General features: G+C 36.6%; 1 protein-coding gene across 2 annotated transcripts in view; it reads left to right on the forward strand.

The window, feature by feature from the left end:
* rpn2 (ribophorin II) overlaps window positions 1-12,208 on the forward strand; it is a 57,725-nt gene extending 45,517 nt beyond the window's left edge. Inside the window, exons 16-18 of one of the 2 annotated variants that reach the window (XM_060836094.1) lie at window positions 2,087-2,216; window positions 8,319-8,396; window positions 11,894-12,208. In XM_060836094.1, the coding sequence (XP_060692077.1) occupies window positions 2,087-2,216; window positions 8,319-8,370 (182 nt within the window). In that variant the 3' untranslated portion in view covers window positions 8,371-8,396; window positions 11,894-12,208. The remainder of the gene's footprint in view (window positions 1-2,086; window positions 2,217-8,318; window positions 8,397-11,893) is intronic. The other variant, XM_060836095.1, reaches the window with a different exon arrangement.
* Window positions 12,209-23,623: the final 11,415 nt, after the last annotated feature.

Raw genomic sequence — 23,623 nt, forward strand, 5'->3', positions numbered from 1 at the left:
TACATACCCAATTGTTGTAGGTTTTGTTGTGTGTTCCACAAGCTCCCAAAAAGAGCATTATATTCAGAAATATTCCATTGTAATTTAATTTTCAAAACATATGTTGAATTTTGAATCTATTTTTAATGAACACGGTTGACTATTATATATTGCTAGACGAATAAGTGACAACGTTCAGATGTCACTTGTACCTTACCCTATTCAAGCAGTTTTAAGACAAAATGAAAGACAGCTTGCCTGCTTTATTTCTGGCCGTTGCTGGACCAGAATTAATTTAGATCATTTGAAGATTTTTGAAGTCTGCTTTTAAAAAATCAGAAATTAAAATCTGTTAGTGTTAAAAAATTGTGATGATGGCAATAAGATTGTTGTGATTTTATAACAAATTCCCCAAAGTTATTTGGAAAATTAAACCTGCTATATTATCAGGTTGATTTTTGACTCAGTCATTTCAGAGAGAATTAAAATTATCAAAGCACTATTAGCTGTTCAATGAGGAGAACAATACTCTGTCCTTTAAGGATATTTGGAAAGGGGAATCAAATGGCAGCCATGCTATTAGTGCTCTGCCTTGAGAGTTTTTTTTCTTTTAAATGCATTTTCTTTCAAATTTTAACAAATCTTATTGATCTGAAAGCAATGGTCTTATGCACAATTTTAAGTGTTACTTAGAGGCTTAATGTTAGCATAACAACAAACGAGATTACATCTCCAAGATCCAATTGCAAATAATGAATTTAATGTATACAAAAATTCCCCAAGAAGTCTCCAGTCAGTACTGCTAAAAGTGGGATTTACCTGTCCCTCACATTGCGGTTAACAAATACCCACCTGAAATCTGTCATTGAGCAAATCCTTGCATTCAATTGTGCATTCCACAGATTCCCTTCCCACAGTAATGCCTGTTTAAACTGCCTGACATCCCCATGCTGCGGAACTCCAACACTACTAAACTTCAGGATCCCATTCAACATCTCAGTAAACATTCTGGGTTGGTAATGTCTTTACTGCCTTAAATTGTCACTTATTTACAGTAATATTTACCTTGTCATGATTATAGGGCATTCTATCAATATAAGACAATGTCTTTTACATTGTATGAACAGTATGATGGGATGTCTGCTTGTTAATTGTTTACAAGATCTTAGAGTGGGAGCTTAGTCATTTAATTACCTGTGAATGAAATAACCTTAACATCACTTGGGCGAATAGGTTGCCATTTTGAAATTGTGCAAAATTTTATTTATTTCAGAAATTGTCACCGTTCCCTGTGATTTAATCATTTTTGACTATTTTGCTTTCATTGAGTTGTTTTTATTCCCCCATTGTTGCAAAATTATTTGTTAGGCAAGAAGTAAATATTAGGCACAAGCGGAAAGTGAGGATAGAGTTACAACTTGATGTAAAGACACCAATGAAAATGAAATGATGACATGAAAAAATCTTAAATACAATACAATTGAAATAATTTAAATCCTAGTATGTATGTACTTGGGAAAGACCGCAGGGGCTCCATATTTAGCTTCGTTGTGGACAGTTATGAAGGCTTACACTGCAAAGTTTGACTATTAATATTGGTTGTCATTGTTAAGTGCTTTAAGAGTCATTGCATTATTTTTATTGATTAGCTTGAACCTATTGATTGGAAATCCAAGCCAAACTGTATTTAGTTTTCTAATGTCTAGCAATTAATTGACTTGGGACCATGCCAGCCTATAGGTTTTGGGAGAGAAATCGTATTCAGTAGTGATGGTGTACAATTTGAAGTCTGGATCTGCTAGTCTTCTAATAAGCAACAGTTTAAAGATTTGAAGAATTGTGGTGCGGGTATTTTAATAGTCTAATGTTTCAGACAACTAGTGAAGTCAGATGCTCCACACAGATAGCTAAAGTTTAAACATTTATGTTGCTTGAAAAGAAAATCTGAATACAACTGTCAGTGTTTGCTAAAGAACTTGATGAGCACATACAGCATCCTCATTTTGACCTGGTCAGTGAAGTATTTAACTGCTCTCAGATGAAATTCAGCATAAGTGATCTCTGTACTGATAATACTAAAAGTTTCCTTTTGCTCTACTCCCACCAGGGATGTTGGGACTCATGTATGTATACTGGACTCAACTGAACATGTTTCAGACTCTGCAGTATCTTGCTATACTTGGCAGCATCACATTCTTTGCTGGGAACAGAATGTTAGCTCAGAAGGCAGTAAAGAGGTAAGGAATTCTCATCCAGCCCAAATACTTTGTTGTTTCTTTATCACTGTATGTTTGATTGTTTTAAGTGAAACACTTTTAAAGAAATTTTTAAATTACAGTTGATATTGAATATTTTATTGATATAAAGAAATTAAATATTTAACTTCCAGCATGCTAAATGATGGGAACTGCAGACAATTTCAGATAATCAAGATTTTAGAAATCCATTGAGGGCCAATTTGTTGAAAGGTGGAAGTTTCACCCTGCGCATCTAAACTGTGGAGTTTGCTGTCTTTGATTGCGATCTCAACATAACTGAGAAAATAAACAAGGGGAGATCCATTACAGTCTTAATTAAAGTGGGCTGAACAGGAAAGATGATGGGAATTACACAGATAATAGGATTTTGCGAAGAGTGATTTTGATTCCTGATTCTCAAACTTCATAATCACTACATGTAAGTTCCAGTGTAAACAGAAAAAAACTAATTGCACTATAATGTATAGCATTAGTTTTCAGGTAAACTATCACAGATACTTGAAACTTTTTTAAAAATTCTTGTATTGGGTGTGGGCTTCAGTGGTAAGGCCATTGCTTAGTCCTGGGTGCCCTTAAACTGATTAACTTTCGAGGCCATATAAAATAGGGATGGCAGATTCCCTTCCCTAAAGAATAGTAGTGAATCAGGTATGTTTCTACACTAGTCAACAATGGTTAATGGTGGCCAAATTTTAGTTCCAGTTTTTCATTGAATTCATATTGCATCATCTGCCACCGTGGGATTTGAACCCATTTTCCCAGAACATTAGCACGGGGCTCTAGATTACTAACAGCTTTTCCCTCTAATTATCTTTCCAACACTGCAGGTCTCCTCCCAGGTCCACGAGCGTAACCTTGAAGTGGCTGCTTGCGAGATCAGCTTAAATGGAACTTAGTCAGAATGTTGATTACTAACTCACTGCTGCCTGTCCTATTTATGCCAAGTAACCCACTTAGCATAATAAAACATCCCATGTGAAAGCATGTGAACGAAAGATTAATGCTGAGCAACATGTGTTAGATAAAAAGATGTATACCAAAACCTTTGTCTATGAAGTGGGTTTTAAAAAAGCATCCTGATGGTTGGGAGAGAGGTAATAAAGCTATTTGCCGCTAAAAACAGCAGCAATACTTATGATAACAGAAATAACTGACGTGACAGGATATCCAGTGTATTGTTGGCTGCATATATGTTTGTAGCTATCTGCAGAGCATTTATGTGAAGTAATTGCCCAGCAGTCAAGGCCTAGTGCAAAGCAATGTAATTATTCTATCTAAAATGCCTTGTTTAAAGTCCTGTTGCTGTGTGGTTGAGAGAGCATTTTGACTTTTTGCAGAAAACATGAGCAAGGTAACTCCATATGAATGGTAGGTCAATAATGGCCAGCTCCCAATCATAAACCAATTCAACTTGGGCAATTATTGGGACAGTTGTAATGCAGCTGCTAGGACCAGCTGGGATTAGTTGATAACGGACAGTGGTTATTCAAGTTGGAAATGTCCAATAGTAGTGCTTTCTAGTACATCTCCACAAGTGTAAATTTTTTTTTAATAAATGAAGCTAAAACCTCGACCAGGGCCTGCAAAATGAAACTTATTGTAATAAAGTATTCAATCATATCAAGGAACTAAATTGATGTGAAAGATTAGGCTTTTCCTGCTGCTTGTTTGGTGGCTGGCAGTCAGTCCCAAATATTGCTGTGAAAAAATTTGTGGCCGGATGCACGATTATTTGAAAAAAGGAGGAAATGTAGGGCATTTTATCAAAAAAAACACTGACTTGATAGATTATTAGGATTCATGTATTTTTAAATAATATTTTTGATTCTTTTCTGACTGCTGTTTATGGAACTGAGGGAAAAAAAAACTCAAAACCACTTTCAAAATAGTTTTGCCATATCTTTCAACATTCAGAAAGTTCTTGACCCTAATCTCCTTCCCCATTCAGGATATACTGCACTGAGTGCTACTGCTCAGTGTGTTTGTATACCCAACTGTATTGAGCAAATTAATAATATAGGGTGTTTCAGAGTGTTGGCAGGGTATTTGGTGGGGAATTTTGATTCAGTTGGCTTTAGGAGTCTGAAATATTTAGAACTGTATTTTACCCCAATCATTCACTGTCTCAAAATTTAAATTATTTGCAGCAGAGTTGCCTACCATAAATGTGTTTTATTGCTCACTCATGCAATTAAATTTATTGTGTACCACAAAAATGATTTGAAGACTGTGGCATTTTGGCTGTAAAATGCAAAAAAAAACCTTTTTTTTTATTCAGAGAAGGCTAAATCTAGTAGCTGTTCAAAACTCAAAAGAAACACATTATCGTAAGTACTCTGTGCTAAAGTGTTGTTCCATGGCAAACCCAACACTTAATTTTTCCTTTTACAATCGTCAGGAGTTAACACATTGCAGTTTAGTATTATTTTGGGCAGTCCATATTATTTGACCTCAAGAACAATATGCATTTGTTAAATACATTTTACATTGAACGAACTCAAAAACAAGGCTAAGGACAGAATTTTGAGCAAGATCCGAAAGGAGAAAGAAGTGGATTGAATTGCCATTACTGAGATATTGGGCTGTTGTGATTTGGTTGTGAGAATGAGGTATGCCATGAACCAGAACCAGCTATGTTGGAGGGATCGAGAGTGACTTGTGAACTAAAAACATAGCAATGGGAATTTTAATTTCAATGTTTTGGAGGTCCCAAGCGAAACTGTAGCTTAAGCACTAGAGACTAACATGACTTGGTGCAGGATAAGATGTGAATAGTGAAGTTCTGGGAGCAATGCCATTACTATGAAGGAAGTTGGGTCATCAGCAAAGCAGTCAAATGAACCTGAGATGGTGGTCAGAGGGCAGAAAATTGTTTCAGTCATTGTGTTATGCTCAAAAGCAAGTCTTTTGCACATTGTCTACTGAATCTTTCTCCCTCCCTGTCCCAAAAAAACTTTTCTCTGTTCTTTTTGTTGGTGATAACTTGTCTTCCAACAGTTTTGCTATCTGTTATTCATCTTCTATAATAACTTGCACAAATATTTTAGCTTGCATGTATATTAGCTTTATCAACAGATGTTAGCTCATGAGCTAACAGTGTATTTCTCTTCCATTGACACAAAAAATAACAGGATTAAATTATAAAATAATTAAATATATTTGAGATGTCAAAGAGCTTTGTAGAATGCCATTTTATATTCTTGGAACGTTCCAGAAAACGTGACTGTTTTTATACCCATTTTACATTTCGAAGTCTTAATGTATACAACTATGGGTTTGTATATACAGAAAATACAAATTACAAATTCATAACTTTCTATTATTTTCAAGGCAAGTATAAGGTGTTGCTTTCTAGATGCAATTCGATTGGTCAAACTGCTTGAATTTGTTCAAAACATACTTTATTCTTACACTGCAGTTAAACAGACAAAATAAAAAGAATTGGCTGAAATGAAATTCTATCAAGGTGCTTAACAAAATGATATATACATTAACTACTAATTAACTGTTCCAATGTAGTAATATCCCATAAACACAGTCTTGACAAAGGCAAATTCAGTAAAATAGAAGTTCCCATATGCAGTTCCAGCAGCAGGAAGAGAACCCTAGCTTTTAGCTATAACAGAAATGTGGGTAAGAGCTTCCACGTCCAGCTTCAAGACCCTAAAAACTGTAGAAAGCTAAAACTGAATTCCTGGTTCTGAGGGAACTTGATCTCATCCATTCAGACTGCTATTGTTCCAATATTTTTTGAAAAACCCAAGGCCTCACAAGCTATTTATTTTATTGCCCTTGAGCAGATCTCTTGGCATCTCTGCTTCAACCTTTCTTCCCTGAAAATGAAAACAGACAAAATACACCTCCTTAAAGCCATAATATTGTCCCAAAATTGTAATCTTTATCATGATGTTTCTACTCTTTTAACCCCTCCCCCATCCTTTTTGAAGACAATGTAAGTCTTATTCTACACATGTCCACTTGTAAGCAACCATTCCTTCTACCTAGACAGGTGTGTTGCCAGGTTGTTCAACCATATTGACTCCCAAAGCTGAGCCAACGGATATTAACTGGTTGTTAGTTCAAGATTATCAGTGGTTGACAAGATCCTCAGTAAGTTTTTCCCACTTTGGTCAAGGCACACCGTAGCATACCTTGGATTAGACCTGCCATCTTCCTGGGTCATTTGGTTAACAAATGCTGTGCAGTGTACATACACTACTTTTGAGGGACGGTTTGTGCAAATCTACAGAACAAGATGAGGCCATGCTGTACATCAGACCTGTATTGGCCTTTGAAAGAGCCAGTTAACCCAATTGTTTACTGTAGCCCTGCAAATATTACTTCCTTTGAGGACATATTTTGTTGCCTTTTGAAACTCTGTTTCCATTGCTTTTCCAGATAATGCATTCCCAACCATAACATGTTCTGTGGGGGATAAAAAGGAAGACACTTTCTCCCTCTTGATTGTTGATAATTGTGTTTTTTTTCTGTATTTACTCTCAACAAACCCTTCATAATTTTGAATAGTTGTAATAAATGTCTCCTTTACCTACTCTGTTCTAAGGAAAGTGATCCCAGTTTGGTATCTCAGTTAGAGATTCCTGATACCCATCTGTGTTTCCAGGCACCCCAACCCCCCCACCCTTTCTTCCGAAAGAGTGGTGCCCAAAATTGGACATAATACTCCAACTGGAATGTAACTCATATTCAGCATTACATCCTTGCTTTTGTACGCTTAAAAAGTCATGACACCTTTGTACTTTTTCAACTGCCTTCTCAACATCCTTCTCATCTTTTGTCCCACGTCTCTCCATTCTGTTAATCTCTATGACTTAGCAAGTAACTGTTATAAATAAATGTTTGTTTATGCTGCAGGCTCCTTTGTTCACAGGTGACTGATCGTATATTTTGGATGAATTCCTGTTGGATCTGTAATTTTAGAAATGCAGTTAAAGCCACTTAAAAATAGATTACTTGTATTTCCTCATAGGGACTTGAGTCATAGGGGAAATATGTTTTACTGTCACCCAAGGTGCCGTGTTTTGAAATGAAAGGATATAAATAATATGTCTATCATGTTTGACAGTTCTTTTGAATCCTCTAAATCAAATACATCCATCTGACTCATTAGAGATCAGTTCTTTAAGCAGAATTAGTGAGTCTTGTTCTCCATGTGTTACTGGAGGACAGTTCTAGACTTGGAAGTGATGTTCCTTATGCTATAATAGTTTACTGAGGGTCATGATAACAGTAGATTATTTTATAATTCCTATCCAGCTGTCATACTGTATCTATATATGTATGATCTGAAAATGTGTTGCTGGTTAAAGCACAGCAAGTTAGGCAGCATCCAAGGGACAGGAAATTCGACGTTTCGGGCCAGACCCCTTCATCAGGAAATGAATCATTTCCTGATGAAGGGCTCTGGCCCGAAACGTCGAATTTCCTGTCCCTTGGATGCTGCCTAACCTGCTGTGCTTTAACCAGCAACACATTTTCAGCTCTGATCTCCAGCATCTGCAGACCTCACTTTTTACTCGTATATATGTATGATGTCAAAATGGGCTATGCTATTATAACTCCCCCTTGACACCCCCCCCCCCCCCCCCCCCCCACAGACAATACACCAGCAGCAACTGCATGATAATTCCTTTAGTAACACATATTGTGATAGTGAGATGTCAATTGGAATCATATGCTGTTTAGTGACAAGTGAAAATGTCAAAGGGTGAGTGTTTTAACTGAGCTTGGACCCATGCATTCAGGAGAGAAGAAAATTGAAAGTAGAATTTGCTGTTTTCTTTTTCATCTGTTATGGCTTGAATCCAAATTGAGCTCTAACTAGAAGAAGTTTTATTTAAATTTGTTCAAGCAAATTATGCATGCAGTAAAATGGAGGGAAGAAAGTATTTTACTTCTAGGGATTGGATAAAATCTTTCATGTAAGCTTCAATAGTTTGACCTATCATTAGTGGCAATTCACTGAAGAATGTCTTGCACTGTGAACTTTACTTTGAATCATATTCCTCTGTCCTTAAGAACTTTGTCTTTCTAAATCTATATTCCTCTCTCCTTTGCCAGGATTGCAGCAGAACAAAGCAGTAGATTGGCAAAATATAGGACTCTTCGGTAAAAAGGTTTCTAAACAACCTAACCCAAGTAAGGGTTTTAAGCGTATCAGCTGTGTACATATATGTATGTGAAAAATTAGCTTCGCTGATGTATGTGATCCATTAAACATTTCCCATTCCACTATGTACGATAAAAGTTGTTACTGAAATACATTGCTGTATTAAATTTTAAAGTTGGTTTTTAAAATTAAAATTGTCATTGTTGGGATCATTCAGTTCCCTCATCAAATCATAGATACAGGAGTAGGTTATTCAGCCCCTCAATTTCAGATTTGGACAATAAAGTGCTTTTGCTGTCAGGCCTTCCTTGGAAGTGCAATGCTTGTTCAAAACAGAGTTTCTTTCAATCTGGTGCTATGACCTTAAACGTCAGAGCAACTGACTGCAGTGCAATGGGATTCAGATGCCAAATTGCAAATTCCTTTTCAAAATTTTCCCATTTCAAATTATGTCCTGTTGTTGACCATAGCATGACATTACTTTAGCTTGGAATTGAAAAAAAGGAATGTATTGTGTCAAAGATTGTAAGCTTTTGATACATTTATACAGAATTAGTCCATTGGTATATCAATAATTGTCAGTTCTTTGAAAGTTTGGTCCACTAGCCCCTCTTTGTACTCAATCCTTCAGTTTTAGTATTCTATATTAATACTTTTATTAACATCAGCCAATCTAAATAATATGTACTTTAGAGAACTGTTAGGGGACAGAGAGTAAACCCACAAAGGAATGAAATACATAGTGACTTGTGATGTTGCAAGGTTATCCTGAAAACAGCTGCTATGATTTGTACTAACCAAATCAATAATAAGAAATAAGGTAAGAATTTCATAGTAGAGATATGAGGATTTGTGGTCATATAACCTGAGCTTTGATGGAACCGAGGATGTACAAGAGCATAATGAATTTTCAACATTTCATCATTCCGGCTTGACAAATTGTACTCGTCTTTAATTCTGTTTCTGTTGAATGGGACATGTTTCACCAGTGTTGATTGTAGTCAGTTGCATGTTGTCTTGCATGCTGCGTTGTCATGTTTAAACGTCACTCTTCATTTGTTTGTGTGTTCTTCGAATTACTAATAGGGCACAATTATTCAGAAAAAATGTTTTGAACATTTCAGCCTCAGTACAAATGCAATTGAATTGCTTTGAAGTAATAATTGCTAGTTCTAATACGTTAACTTTTCTGGGGAAAAATCAACTATATCCTATTTCCTGTAGAATATTGCTTGAAATGCAATGACTGCCTTAAATGGAAACTTGCAATCTTTGTCATATTGCATTTGTAAGCTGAGATGACTCAGTAATTTGATAAGTATTTTTATTAGAATTTTTACTTGGATTGTGTTACTTTGAGTTCCATTTTAATTTATGACCCCAAATAATGCAATTACTGGACAGTCAGATCTCAGTCTGAAATCTGGTTTACTAGTTTATGTTTTGTTTCTTTTTCATAATGATCTTCCACTGAAACACAAGCTCAAAATATTGCATATTTGGTTTTTATAATAAAATAACTTCATTATGCAAAATTTCCCCTCAAAGCAAAAAAAAGAGAAATCAATTCTTTGTTCTTGTAATACCAAAGCAAGCTATGTTTTTCAGTATTTATTATGTCCAATCGGGAAAATTCTCGCAATGCAAAAAATAACCCTTTTATCACTCCAGGAACTCTTGTCATGCTAGTTTCTTAAAATAAATGTTTTGGCTGCACACATAGTGACAAGTTAATCATTGTATCCCTCAAACGCAGACACGCATACTTAAACATTTATTACTTCTCTTGAATTTCCTTCAAAGAATATTATTACAGGGGCTGACATGGGTACTTTGCTCTTAGTACTTCTCAATATCTTGATCTGTTTCTCCTTAATTATATGTAATGCATTTTATTTTTTAAAAAATACAATATTAATCCTTGAATGTCTTTCTAAAGTTTATGTTGAACACAATCAAACCGAACCATGTGTGCTGGTTCTCAAATTGCCGCAAACTGCATGTGAGAATTAAAATGCATTGATTCTATTTTACTGCATTAAATCTTCAGAATTTTTTTTCAAACCAGACAATGACCATCATCCCTTGAACTTAATGAAACTACTGAATCCCCCACTGTCAACATCTGGGCTTACCATTGACCAGAGTCGTACCTAAACCAATCACAGAAATTGCAGGTCATAAGTAACTCACCTAGTTCCCTGTCTACAAAACACAAGCCAGGAGCTCCAACATCTTGACTTTGTCTAAGATGGAGCAGCCCACTTGATTGATACCCCATTCACCAACTTGAAAATTCATTTCCTTCAGCACCAACAGCCAGTATCAGCAATGCGTGCCATCTGCATGATGCACTGCAACAATTTGTCAAGCCCTTTTTGACAGCACTTTTCAATTCTGTGACCTATACAGTCTAGAATAGCAAGGCCAGCAAATGAATGAGAACACGACCACCCACTACCCACAACCAGTTTTCTTTTCCCCCAAATATATATTCTACTCATAACATTTGTAGAAGTGGCAACCATGCCTGCAATTTCAGTTCCAAACCATAAACCATTCCAATGTGAAACTCTATCAACCCTACATTGTTGCTGGGTCAAAATTCTGGAGCACTTTTGTTTTGACAAGACTGTGGGTCGACTTATACCAGGTGAACTCTGGTTTGGGTGTACTCACTACTACCCTCACTGGGAATGGGCAGTAAGTACTGGTCTATCTAGCATGTGCACAACCCATGATGGAATAGATATTTAAAAACCCTGAAGACAAGTTGGCTTTATATAAATTAACTTATAATGAGTCTATTTTCTGAACCAGTGTTATAATGGGTGTACAGTTCTTCAAATTTTCTCTTCTCAAATGTTCAGTTCACGCCATGAATTTAACTGAATTGCTTATTACCATTTTGTGTATCTGACATGGAAATGTTACATTTAAATATTTGCAAATCAATAACGTTATTTAAAATTTGCTTTGAGCAAAAGGTGAGTACTGTAGGATATTTTAAGCTAACCTTAAAGGTGATCTTGCAAGTGACTTCAACAGTAGCTCAGAATAGTATGCTTTCTGATGTGATTGAAATAAAAGTGAACACTCATTTTATGAAACATGACTGTTTAATCTTTACTAAAAAGAAGAGACTGTCTTTGTCACTTCTAAATTCCTAAATTTGTATACATGTTCTATGTCAGATGTGTTTTGATTATAAAGTTAAACTGTTCAAAGAAACATAATTATGCAATGTGAGTGGCAGGAGTGCATTGCTTATATATGACAGAAAGTACTACAAATGAAATAGAACCATCTGTTGAAGGTAGTTCAAGAACTAACTTAGAATTTACAGAAACTCAAATAAGTGATTTACTGATCAGTTTGCTTTAGAAGAATTAATTGTGTTTTTGTTTTGTGTGGTGGTCAGTCACTGATAAAGGAGTTTACGGTGATAGCTGTTCACATTATGCAGATGTGTTCATTACTTCCTGTGGAGTTTTTTTTCTAAATCAATCTGGTTTTCTCATTTTAGATCAGGGAATTGATAGAAGTTCATGAAGCGGAAACCTCTGAAGCTGAAAAATATTTCTGAAGTTTGAAGGTGTGCCACCAAATTCTGAAACGTGATTGTAAATTCCTTCTTGAAGTGGTGAAGATGTTTTTGTTTTTTATAAGAAACTGCACTGATATTTGGTCTGTGTGAGGCCTCCAATGTGAGGCCAATTCTGATTTTCTTTCAAGTAATTGGGTGCATCTCAAGAGTGCTGGCTTCCCTTATGGCTCTATCTCGTACATGTTTTGTAATATCAGTTCTGTTTTCTGCAATAAACGTGAGCAGGAAATAAAATATTGTCATTACCTTCATTGAAACATCCATCATTCTTGAATGCATATTGTTAAATTCACATTATCCAATGGAAGTCTTCATAATCCCCTCAGGCATCACTGTCACTGGTAAATAATGACCCTGTTGTCAGTCTGCAGTGATTGTAAAAGAACCAGCTAACAGTTAAAAGGTATTTCCTCCAGTGTTTACAGTAAAGAGTCATGGTTAGGCTCCAAGCCTCTAGGTTAGAGTGTACATAATGGCATTTGTTCAATTCCTACTGTTACCATGAATTGCAGTGGATTAACCAGCATTTTTGATTTATTGGCACCTCCTGATTCTAGTGTACATTAGATAGCATGAAATTTACAATACCTTGGAAATATTTGTCACTTATTTTACAATATAACTACTGTTTACTGGTATTAATGGTATATCATGTAAATCTGTTATGTTTTAAAATAACAATTGGTTTACAAAATATGCAACATCTGCATTAATTTAGCATTTCTAGTGTATAAATAAAACTTGCAGTAGGTAGAATGTTTATTTTCTCAAACGTTTTGAAGGGCATCAAAAACTTTTTTTTATGTATAATGGCATGGAAAAATATGTTGGTAACCTCAAATGTCTTGTTACAGTTGATTATACTTGAGAAATTTGAATTGAAATATGGCAGCTTTTGAAATGATACAGTGAATGATCACAAAGTTGAGTATAGTTGAAAAGAAATTAAAACAACTTAATTTGCTGTTGACTTCTGAAATTGAACTATCATGCATCAATTTTAAAGTTTTACAGCAAAATAAGATGAACTTTCAGCTATTGAATTTAGGCCATCAAAACTTGTAACCATTGCATAATAATTCCTCTGGCTGGAGTCTGTAGTTAAAAACAAAATTGATTTTTAGTTTCTGGATTTTGTTTCAGAACAGAAATAATGTTTTCAAAAATCAATTTTAATATGATCCATCACTTGAAATGGCCCTTTTGCAAATTGATTAGTTTTGCTTCAGTTACGCTTTAGTATTTGTGCATGATTATAATTCAGAGTATTACATTGGCTCCAAACTGCAAGTGAACTGCACTTTAGGATGTTGTATTTCAACAGTGTTTATAGGGCAAACATAACAATAACAAATTACAATCAAATGCCTTTGACGCTTGCCCCACCATATCTCTAACTTCCAGCATTACAAGCCTTTGAAATCTCTTCACTCAACTTCTGACCTTAATGCATATCCCCAATTTTAGTTGAACCTGCATTAGTGCATTCAGCTACAGAGGCTTTGAGCTTTGGAATTCCTTGATAAACCTCAATAACCTACTTCTCCTTCTTCAAAGTGTTCTTCGAAGCCATCTTCTTTGGGCTAAATTTTTGATGGTGTGTTCTAATAACTCCTTATGTGACTTTAATTAATTTTACATGTTTTTGTGAAATGGCTTGTTTGCTACAGTATGGGTGTTATATAAACATTTCTGTTGTACAATATTATAATCACATGTCTTCCATACAGGTCTTCCTTCAATCAATTTAAATTCTGGTCGGCATAGACAAGTTGGACTGAAGGGTCTGGTTTGTGCTGTACAGCTCTATGACTCTATAATTAAAGTAATGGAAAATTGTGCCTAGATCTAAAGTTTGTTAAGATATTCTGTGACTTTCCACACTTTTAATTCACTGATTCATTTTTATGTCGCAAAGCAAATTTTGAACTTATTTTGGTTGGGCACTTTGACAGCTTTTGTTTCAAAGTCCGAAGTAAGGAAAATTAGATGTGTATCACTGCCAGAGATCTTCCAAAGAAAACTTGAAATGCTAACTGTGCTTCTCTCTCCATAGATGCTGCTAGGCCAGCTTTGTTTGTCACTGACTTTGTATTTATTTCAAGTCTCCAGAACTACAGTATCTTGCTTTTACATGAGACAATCTGATACCACTTGTTTTACACTTGCCAAGTTAAAAATATTCATAATGACTTGTTACCTCGCTGTTAGCGAATTTCAAAACCCTGAATCCAAATTATTCGTTCTGTTCGTAGGTAGACATCCCTTGCCCGACTGGAAATTATTCTGCAGTATATAATTTGATTGTAAAAAATAATCAATTGCCCTTCAACGTTCTTGTGTCTATAATGGCGTCCCAATCATACTCCATTACATCAGTTGTTGCTTTGTAATGAAGCAATAATGGTTTTTTCAAAAAACTCCAAAGACTGACTGTCAAGTGCAAATCTATCTTAGTTTATTGAACTCAGCCATTCACTGTAAAATCTTGCTCAGCCTTTTGTTTCCTGACAAATGACTTTAACATGTGAATATTGAGGAGAGCAAAAAAAGACAATTTGCAAACAAAAATGCCACAGTTGAAGAGAAGGATTTTAGTATGTTTTCTGTGGACAGTACAGAAATAACTAGGTATGGAAGGAAAACTTTTGCTGCACGTAAATAAGTTACCCACGGTGAACCACAGGAAACAAAAGTTGAAGAACAGCGTACATGCTAGACTGGAAAAATTCTGAAAAAGGTCGTCGTTTGCAGTGGAGAGATTTGAAGTTGAGCATGTTAAATGGTTCTTAGCAGCAATCAAATCTACCCCCTGTATGAAACAGGGAAGTTTGTGATACTCTTTATAAATTAAATTATTCATGATGACTTCTGCTTGTATTTATTTTCAATTGGAAGCCTTCTGAGAATTGCGAATAATTCACACCTGTTAAACTTCTGTTATTTACATTAACAACAGCCACCTATCTCTTCCTTCATTTTTATTGAACTATTTATTAGACTTTGGATTTTTAATAACTATTATTTTGAAGCAGTGGGCTCTCCAAATATTTGGAGAAGTTCAGCGTTAGAAGTTGGGTAAAGGAAAGTGATGCACAACTGTAATGTTAAATCTTCCTCAAAAGTACATAAACTGGGCCTTCACTGTAGTGGGGCTATGCAGTTGTTTATGTTCCACACAAGTTTTCACTCCCCTTACAACTTCAAACCTTATCAACATTAAACTTCTGTGTTTCTTTTTACTTTATACACAGCACAAATGGACCATCATCCTTTGAGTCACCTCCCATCCCTCTTAATTGATTTCTTTCTGCATAACCCCTTCAGTTCTACCTAATCTGCATATCTGCTCTCCCTTAACTATAAGGGTTGGCAATGCTAAACCTGTCAATTTTATTCCCACACGTTCATTCAGTCCGCGTGCAGGACAAACTTCCCACTTGCCAATCATTTTATTTCTCAACCTCTCTGTACTTGGTCATCAGCATTTACTATTCAAACGCAATCGAAGCTTGAGAAATAACACTTCATCTTTTCGCTAGGCACTTCCTAGCTTTGTAGAGTCCAGAAACTTCAAGAATTTAACCTGTTTAACCATCAGTTCCAATTTACAGACATTAGCTCCTGGCAATGGTTCTGTTATTACAGTTCAGCAGTAGTTTGAGACAACACAGTAAGATGCTATTCGGTCATGTTCTGCTTGTGCTGTCTGAAAGGGTAATGAAATTGCATTGCCCTGCTTTTTACCCCTATCTTGGCAAATGTTTCCCTTTTCAATCTTCTGTATTTTCTTCATATTACCTCTGGTTTTCTTTTGCTGGTAACTCCAATCTGTGTCCTCTCAGCACCTACCCTGCAGGGGAATTTCCCCTTATTTGCTGAATACTTCAAGATTTTGACTATATCTGATCAGGTCCTGGGGACTTATCCACCTTTAACCGTTTCAAGACATCCAGCACTTCCTCCTCTGTAATCTAATTGAAGTCTTTCATGACTGGTACCATTCTAATAATTTTTTACTTTAGACCTTGGCATTGATCTTAGTGATACTCAGGATTGAAGTATCCAGCTGAAGTATTTATAAGGGTTAGAACTATATAAATGTTTATCATTTGTTTCTTACTTTTATATTCTATCTTGACTATTTAAAAAGCCAAGGATTACTCATTCCTTTTTAACACCTGTATACTTTGTCCTCTTGCCTTCAAAGACTTACGTGTGCATACCTCCAGTCTCTTGATATTCTTTTAAAATTGTAACTTATCTCCCCTCTCCTCATTCATAGAGTCGTAGAGATGTACAGCATGGAAACAGACCCTTTGGTCCAGCCTGTCCACGCTGACCAGATATCCCAACCCAATCTAGTCCCACCGACCTGGCCCAAATCCCTCCAAACCCTTCCTATTCATATACCCATCCAAATGCCTCTTAAATGTTGCAATTGTACCAGCCTCCATATAGATCACATCTACTGCTCTGCCCTCATCTATCTTCTTTTCAAAAAAATCAACTTTGTGAGACATGATTTCCCATGCACAAAGCCATGTTGACTATCCCTAATCAGTCCTTGCCTTTCCAAATACACGTACATCCTGTCCCTCAGGATTCCCTCCAACAAAGTGCCCACCACCGAGGTCAGGCTCACTGGTCTATAGTTCCCTGGCTTGTCCCTACCACCCTTCTGAAACAGTGGCACCACGTTTGCCAACCTCTAGTCTTCCGGCACTTCACCTGTGACTATCGATGATACAAATATCTCAGCAAGGGGCCAAGCAATCACTTCTCTAGCTTCCCACAGAGTTTGCAGGTACACCTGATCAGGTCCTGGGGATTTATCCACCTTTAACCATTTCAAGACAACCAGCACTTCCTCCTCTGTAATCTGGACATTTTGCAACATGTTACCATCTACTTCCCTACAGTCTATATCTTCCATATCCTTTTCCACAGTAAATACTGATGCAAAATATTCATTTAGTATCTCCCCCATTTTCTGTGGCTCAACACAAAGGCTGCCTTGCTGATCTTTGAGGAGCCCTATTGTCTCCTTAGTTATCCTTTTGTCCTTAATATATTTGTAAAAACCCTTTGGATTCTCCTTAATTCTATTTGCCAAAGCTAACTTATGTCCCCGTTTTGCCCTCCTGATTTCCCTCTTAAGTATACTCCTACTTTCTTTATACTCTTCTAAGGATTCATTCGATCTATCCTGTCTATACCTGACATATGCTTCCTTCTTTTTCTTAACCAAACCCTCAATTTCTTTAGTCATCCAGCATTCCCTATACCTACTAGCCTTCTCTTTCACTCTGACAGGAATATACTTTCTCTGGATTCTTGCTATCTCATTTCTGAAGGCTTCCCATTTTCTAGCTGTCTCTTTACCTGCGAACATCTGCCTCCAATCAGCTTTTGAAAGTTCTTGCCTAATACAGTCAAAATTGACCTTTCTCCAATTTAGAACTTCAACTTTTAGATCTGGTCTATCCTTTTCCATCACTATTTTAAAACGATTTGGAGATGCCGGTGTTGGACTGGGGTGTACACAGTTAAAAATCACACAACAGCAGGTTATAGTCCAACAGGTTTAATTGGAAGCACACCAGCTTTCGGAGCGACGCTCCTTCTTCGGGTGATAGTGGAGGGCTCGATCATAACACAGAATTTATAGCAAAAATTTGTAGTGTGATGTAACTGAAATTATACATTGAAAATTTGATTGTCTGTTAAGCCTTTCATCTGTTAGAACACAGTGATAGTTTCACTTCTTTCATGTGTAAATCACAAAACCCTTCTTTTTAAAGTTGCATTCTCGGATTAGCTGCTAACAATGGTGATAGCTAGACAATATGTTGAAGGTGTTGGCCCCCTGTGTTCTCTGTCTATGACCTGATGTTTAGATTGATTCTAATCTAATAAGTGACATAACAGTGTTTTACATAAATTCCTGCAGTTTTTGAGCTCAGAGTTCTCCATGAATATATGCAGTTTTTGAGCCCCCACCCCACGCACACCTTACTAGTTTAAATCCTCCCAAGCAGTTCTCGCAAATTTCCCTGTCAGTATATAAGTCCCCTTCCAATTTAGGTGCAATCCGTCCTCCTTGTACAGGTCACTTCTACCCCAAAAGAGATTCCAATGATCCAATCCCATACACCAGGTCCTCAGCTATGCATTCATCTGCTATATCCTCCTATTCCTGCCCTCACTAGCTCGTAGCACTGGGAGTAATCCAGATATTACTTCCCTTGAGGGCCTCCTTTTTAAATTTCTACCTAACTCTCTGTAATCTCCCTTCAGAGTCTCAACCTTTTCCCTTCCAATGTGGACAACGACCTCCTGCTGGCCCCCCTCCCCCGAGAGAACATTCTGTACCCTCTCAGAGACATCCTTGATCCTGGCACCAGGGAAACAACACACCATTCTGCTTTTTCTCTGCTGGCCACAGAAACGTCTGTCTGTACCTCTGACTACAGAATCCCCTAACACAATGATCTCTTTGAAGCCGACATATCCCTTGTTGCATTAGAGCCAGTCTCAATACCAGAAACTTAGCTGTTTGTGCTACCTTTCCCTGAGAATCCATCACCCCCTACATTTTCCAAAACAGCACACCTGTTTGAAATGGGTATATCCACAAAAGACTCCTGCTCTAGTTCTCTAGTTCCCCACCTCTCTTACCCTTCCTGGAGTTAATCCATCTATCTGACTGTATCTGAGACTCCTCCCCACCCCCTGCTTTCTATAACTGCCATCCATCACATACTGTTACTGTTGCAAATTCCTCATCGCTTCTATTTGTCTCTCTAACCGATCCACTTGATCTGATAAGATTCGCATCCAACAGCATTTATGGCAGATATAATCCGCAGTAACCCTTAAACTCTCTTTAAACAACCACATCTGACAAGAAATACATATTACTGTAAAGGCCATTTTTGCTCCTTCACAATCTACAGATCCAGAACATAACACTGTCTTATTCTTCTGCAAACACTGCCACAGGTTAAATTCATCACTTTGGCTTATATTTTAAGTTTAATCAAGGGACTTATCTCCAAAAACACATAATCAAGAAAGCATCCACTGTACCCACTACTGCAGCCTTTCTCTTGGACAGACTTAGAACAACAATTACCTTATCTGATTCTGTGCTGTGAACTTCGCCCAACAGCTTCGTTCTACCAAAATTAATTGCTTCCAAATTTTAAACTTAAGCTTGCTATGTTTCTGCTCATTTCATTAGTCTGTTCTGCCGAAGTGAATTTTTCTTCTCTGATTTTTCATGTCAACTGCAAACATTGAAGTTATGCTCTGCGTGAGCTCGAGTGCAACTCGAACAAACTGACAGTATCTAATGCAGACAATTGGAGGACCAAACTGTTTTGGGAGTTTAAGAATTTTGTAATAAAAATGTTTTCTTACATGCACCATGTCATTTTCACCAGAGTCTATGCTTCTTGCACAATTTTCATTGACTACATTTTCTGTAGAATTTTGCATATGGAGTCCTATTTTCCAGTCAGTGCAATGCTTACATTTCCAGTTATTCCAATTATTGCTTAAGGAGATCTGTCAGTGTTATTTTAAACCATTCATACAGCTGTTTTACACAACACAGCATTTCTTTATAGTCTTAAACTAGATTTCACATGGGAGAAAACCTAAATTATCTTAACTGCCGCAAACAATAATCCTATGAGTAATGTCATATTTTGATTGTTCACTGGAATTTGATCAGTGAAACTTAGTGGAATTGGACTTGTTGAGAGCAGATAATTTAAGAATTAAGTAGAGAAAGCATAATGACCTATTCTGTATACAACAGTAGAGTCAAACTTCAATTCTATAAAACAACAATAGTACTCATTGCATTCAGAGAAGCCAGTACAATTTGTAGGAATCATAGTTATCAATTGGACATTCAGAAAGAAGAAAATACTGTAATTGCAATAAACTGGTATAACCAAAATGATGTGGTAGTAATTCGAATGTGCACTAATTTGATGATCCACAAAAATCTAATACACTTGCAAAACCTTCAAAAGCCACTAGAATCTATGGACCCCAACTGTTTTCATTTCAAATAGAGTTTTTTTTGTTGCTATCCCTTATATAATTACATTGTGTTACAAGAAGCTATTGATGAGGAAGAATACACATTTCAAGGTAATGGTAATGGGCAGTCTCTTAGTCCATCAGCATTTTCAGATTTATTGCAACAGGGACAAATACTTAAAACTGTTGCATCTTAAAATATTTCATGATTTGGAGATGCCAGTGTTGGACTGGGGTGTACAAATTTAAAAATCACACAACACCAGGTTATAGTCCAACAGGATTAATTGGAAGCACACTAGCTTTCGGAGCGATGCTCCTTCATCAGGTGATTGTGGAGGGCTGGATCATACCACAGAATTTATAGCAAAAATTTGCAGTGTAATGTAACTGAAATTATACATTGAAAAATTGATTGTCTGTCAAGCCTTTCATCTGTTAGAATACAGTGATAGTTTCACTTCTTTCATGTCTAAATCACAAAACCCTTTTTAAAGTTGCATTCTCAGGTTAACTGCTAACAATGGTGATAGCTAGACGATATGTTGAAGGTGTTGGCCCCCTGTGTTCTCTGTCTATGCCATGATGTTTAGATTGATTCTAATCTAAGAAGTGAGATAACGGAGTTTTACATAAATTCATGCAGTTTTTGAGTTCAGAGTTCTACATGAATGCATGCAGTTTTTGAGCAAAGTGCAATGTAACTCTGCAAGTACAAATTCACTCCACAAAATATATGTGTGCATGTGTGTGTGTGTGTCTGTCTGTCTGGGTTGGGGGTGTGAGTGTGTGTGTGTGCATGCATGCATGCAATGAGTGCAGAGTGTCTTAAGTCTATGTGGGGGTGCATGTGGGAGTGTGTGTCTGTAAAGGTGTGTGTTGGTGCCTGTGTGTGTGTGAGAGAGAGAGAGTGTGTGTGTGTGTGTGTATAGTGCAATGGTGGTCACCGGTAATGTGACATGACATGAACCCAAAGTCCTGGTTGAGGCCCTCCCTATGGGTACCAAACTTAGCTATCAGTCTCTGCTCGGCCACTTTTCTCTGCTGCCTGTCCCGAAATCCACCTTGGAGGATGATCACCCAAAATATTTCATGTACCCTTGAGATATAGTCAAAGTTCATGTATCAAAATCAACCGATGTTGTATTCCTGAAATTTATCGAGCTAACAATCTGCCGTTGAGTTTAGACACAGCCAAAGTCTTTGAGATAATTTACCCAGATCTTTCTTACAACAATATGTCTGTTTTATAGTAAAAATGGATGCAAATTATTGAGTTATATTAGATAATCATTAGTTTCATTTGACAAGTTATTACATTTAGTAAGATAACGTAGTAGACTGAAATGATGAACTGATTATTGAAATGCAAAGTAATATTAACCTTTTAACTGGGTTATCTTAAAGTAAGGCTTTACTTACTAAAGGACAGAATTGTTTTCTGTGTAAATTCTCTTTATTTTTCTAAATCCCTTCAAACAAAATTCGCTATTCATTTCCTAATTCTATTTGCCCAGTGTCTCTTTCAGTCTCATTGCTAAGCTTTCTCTGGTCAGTACATCTTACATCACTTAAAACTAAATATAACACATCAAATAGGATCTGAGCTGTGCTCTTTATAATTGTAAAAATGTTCCATAACTTTAAATTTCTGAGACCTCTTTGATAAAACCAATAATCTCATTGATGTTTTTGGTGACTAGAGCCAAATTAAGTTCTTGTGCAAATGTTTTTTGCATTTATCGGCAATTGCAAGATCTTCATCTATGGTGCAGGTAGATGTATGTAGTGGTCATTATCTTGTGTGTAAACTCTATAACGAGAGAGTTAATGATTCAAGCCCAATATGACTTTTCTTTGGAAAGAGACAGGAAAGTGATACTTTTAAATGCTATTGACAAAAAAAAAGTGAAACAGATGATAAAACACCTAGAGCAAAAGAACTGACACAACTGGGACCCATGCAGTTGCCACTTACGACTTGAAGAATGTGAGAAAAGTTAGAGAAGATATTGTTCTAATTGAGAATATGCTCAAGCAGGTGCAGGAGAGTGGTGGCTGATGGGAACTGTTCAGACCAGTTTCTAAGGAAGAATCAGAGCCTTGCAGGGGATGGAGGTATTGCTCATCCAGGTGAAGAAGAGGTGGCTGGAGCCACACTGGAAATTGTGGGACCTACTCAAAGCATCAGAAGAATTGTGTTTGCAAGTGGGAAGAGACTGGATGAGGAGAAATCAAGTGCAGGTAAGAGGTAGTTGGACAGGTATAGATGGGAGCTTAACCCTGGTGGATACTTCATGTTCCAAATCCACCCAAGATTGCAAGTATCTCTGTACCTCAGAGTACTTCTCAAACTGCTGTTCTGACTGTATCTTATGACTACACGTAGTGCCATAAATGTTGTTTTCTCTCTACAAATGCTGCCAGATGTGCTGTGTTTCTCCAACATTTTGTTTCAGATTTCCAGCATCTGCAGTTCTGTGTGTTTATAATGACAGGAAAATATGGGCTAGTAAGCCTGTTGTCTGCCATACTCAAAACTGTTAAGGCAGTTATAGTGGACCACTTAGAAAATCTTAATGTGATTTTAAGGCAGAATAAACATGCTTTTGCTAATTAGAAATTGGTTTTGACTAACTGTTGTTTGAGGAAGATAAAAGTAATATGGATAAATAAGAATCGAAATGGACGGCTATGGAGTACTTGGACTCCAAAACACATTTGACAAACTTTGTCCATCTTTGTTACCAATACAATAAGGCACTGTTAGGGAGTTTCACATTACACACAGGAACTCACAAAAAGCATTTTTTTTTCTCTCTGCAACAGGTGCTTTTTGACTACTCTGGACAGTGCTTTGCCGCCACTCTCAAAAGGGAAATTGGAGATGGATAATAAGCCATGACCTTGTCACAGGTATTCACGTCCTATAAATGATTTTTTTTTAATCTGTGTGTCATCTTCCCTGGGGAGCCATTGGCATTTATAATACCCTTTTACCCCAGGGAATGAACCAATTGCCTGTCTTGGCTAGAACCTGTTCTCCAATCTCACAGAACTTTGATCCATTCAATTGGTCCATATTCTTATATTGTTACAGTATTTTAATACTTGAAAATTGCACATTAGATCCACTTTTTATTTTGAGCTTCTTGTTATGTGACATTGAAAAGGAAAAGAGTGACTGGTGTAGTATTTGTTCAATTGCCATGTCACTCAATCAGTTCAATAGAATTTCCACATCCAATATTTGACATCTTAAACCAATAGCTCGTAATCTGTACATTATCGAACTACCTTATTATTAATGAATTATTCAATGAGCAATGTTGGCATGGTTCAAAAGACCTTCACACTCAAAACCATTACATTTTGCAACAAACAAAAATGTTTTTTTAATGACTTTACTTCCTGCAAAATAGCCTCTTTTTGTGTGTGTTTGTGAAATAATTGTATTCTAAATATTTTAAAGCCAACATTATGTACAAGCTGCTTTGAGGCATTAGAATGAAATATCAGATTGTATCCCATTGAGCTGTACATACTTTGCAATCAGATATGGGAGTGTGGAGAACAATATAATTACTTAAA

This window comes from Hemiscyllium ocellatum, chromosome 15 (assembly GCF_020745735.1).
Source record: "Hemiscyllium ocellatum isolate sHemOce1 chromosome 15, sHemOce1.pat.X.cur, whole genome shotgun sequence".
Taxonomy (NCBI): Eukaryota; Metazoa; Chordata; class Chondrichthyes; order Orectolobiformes; family Hemiscylliidae; genus Hemiscyllium; species Hemiscyllium ocellatum.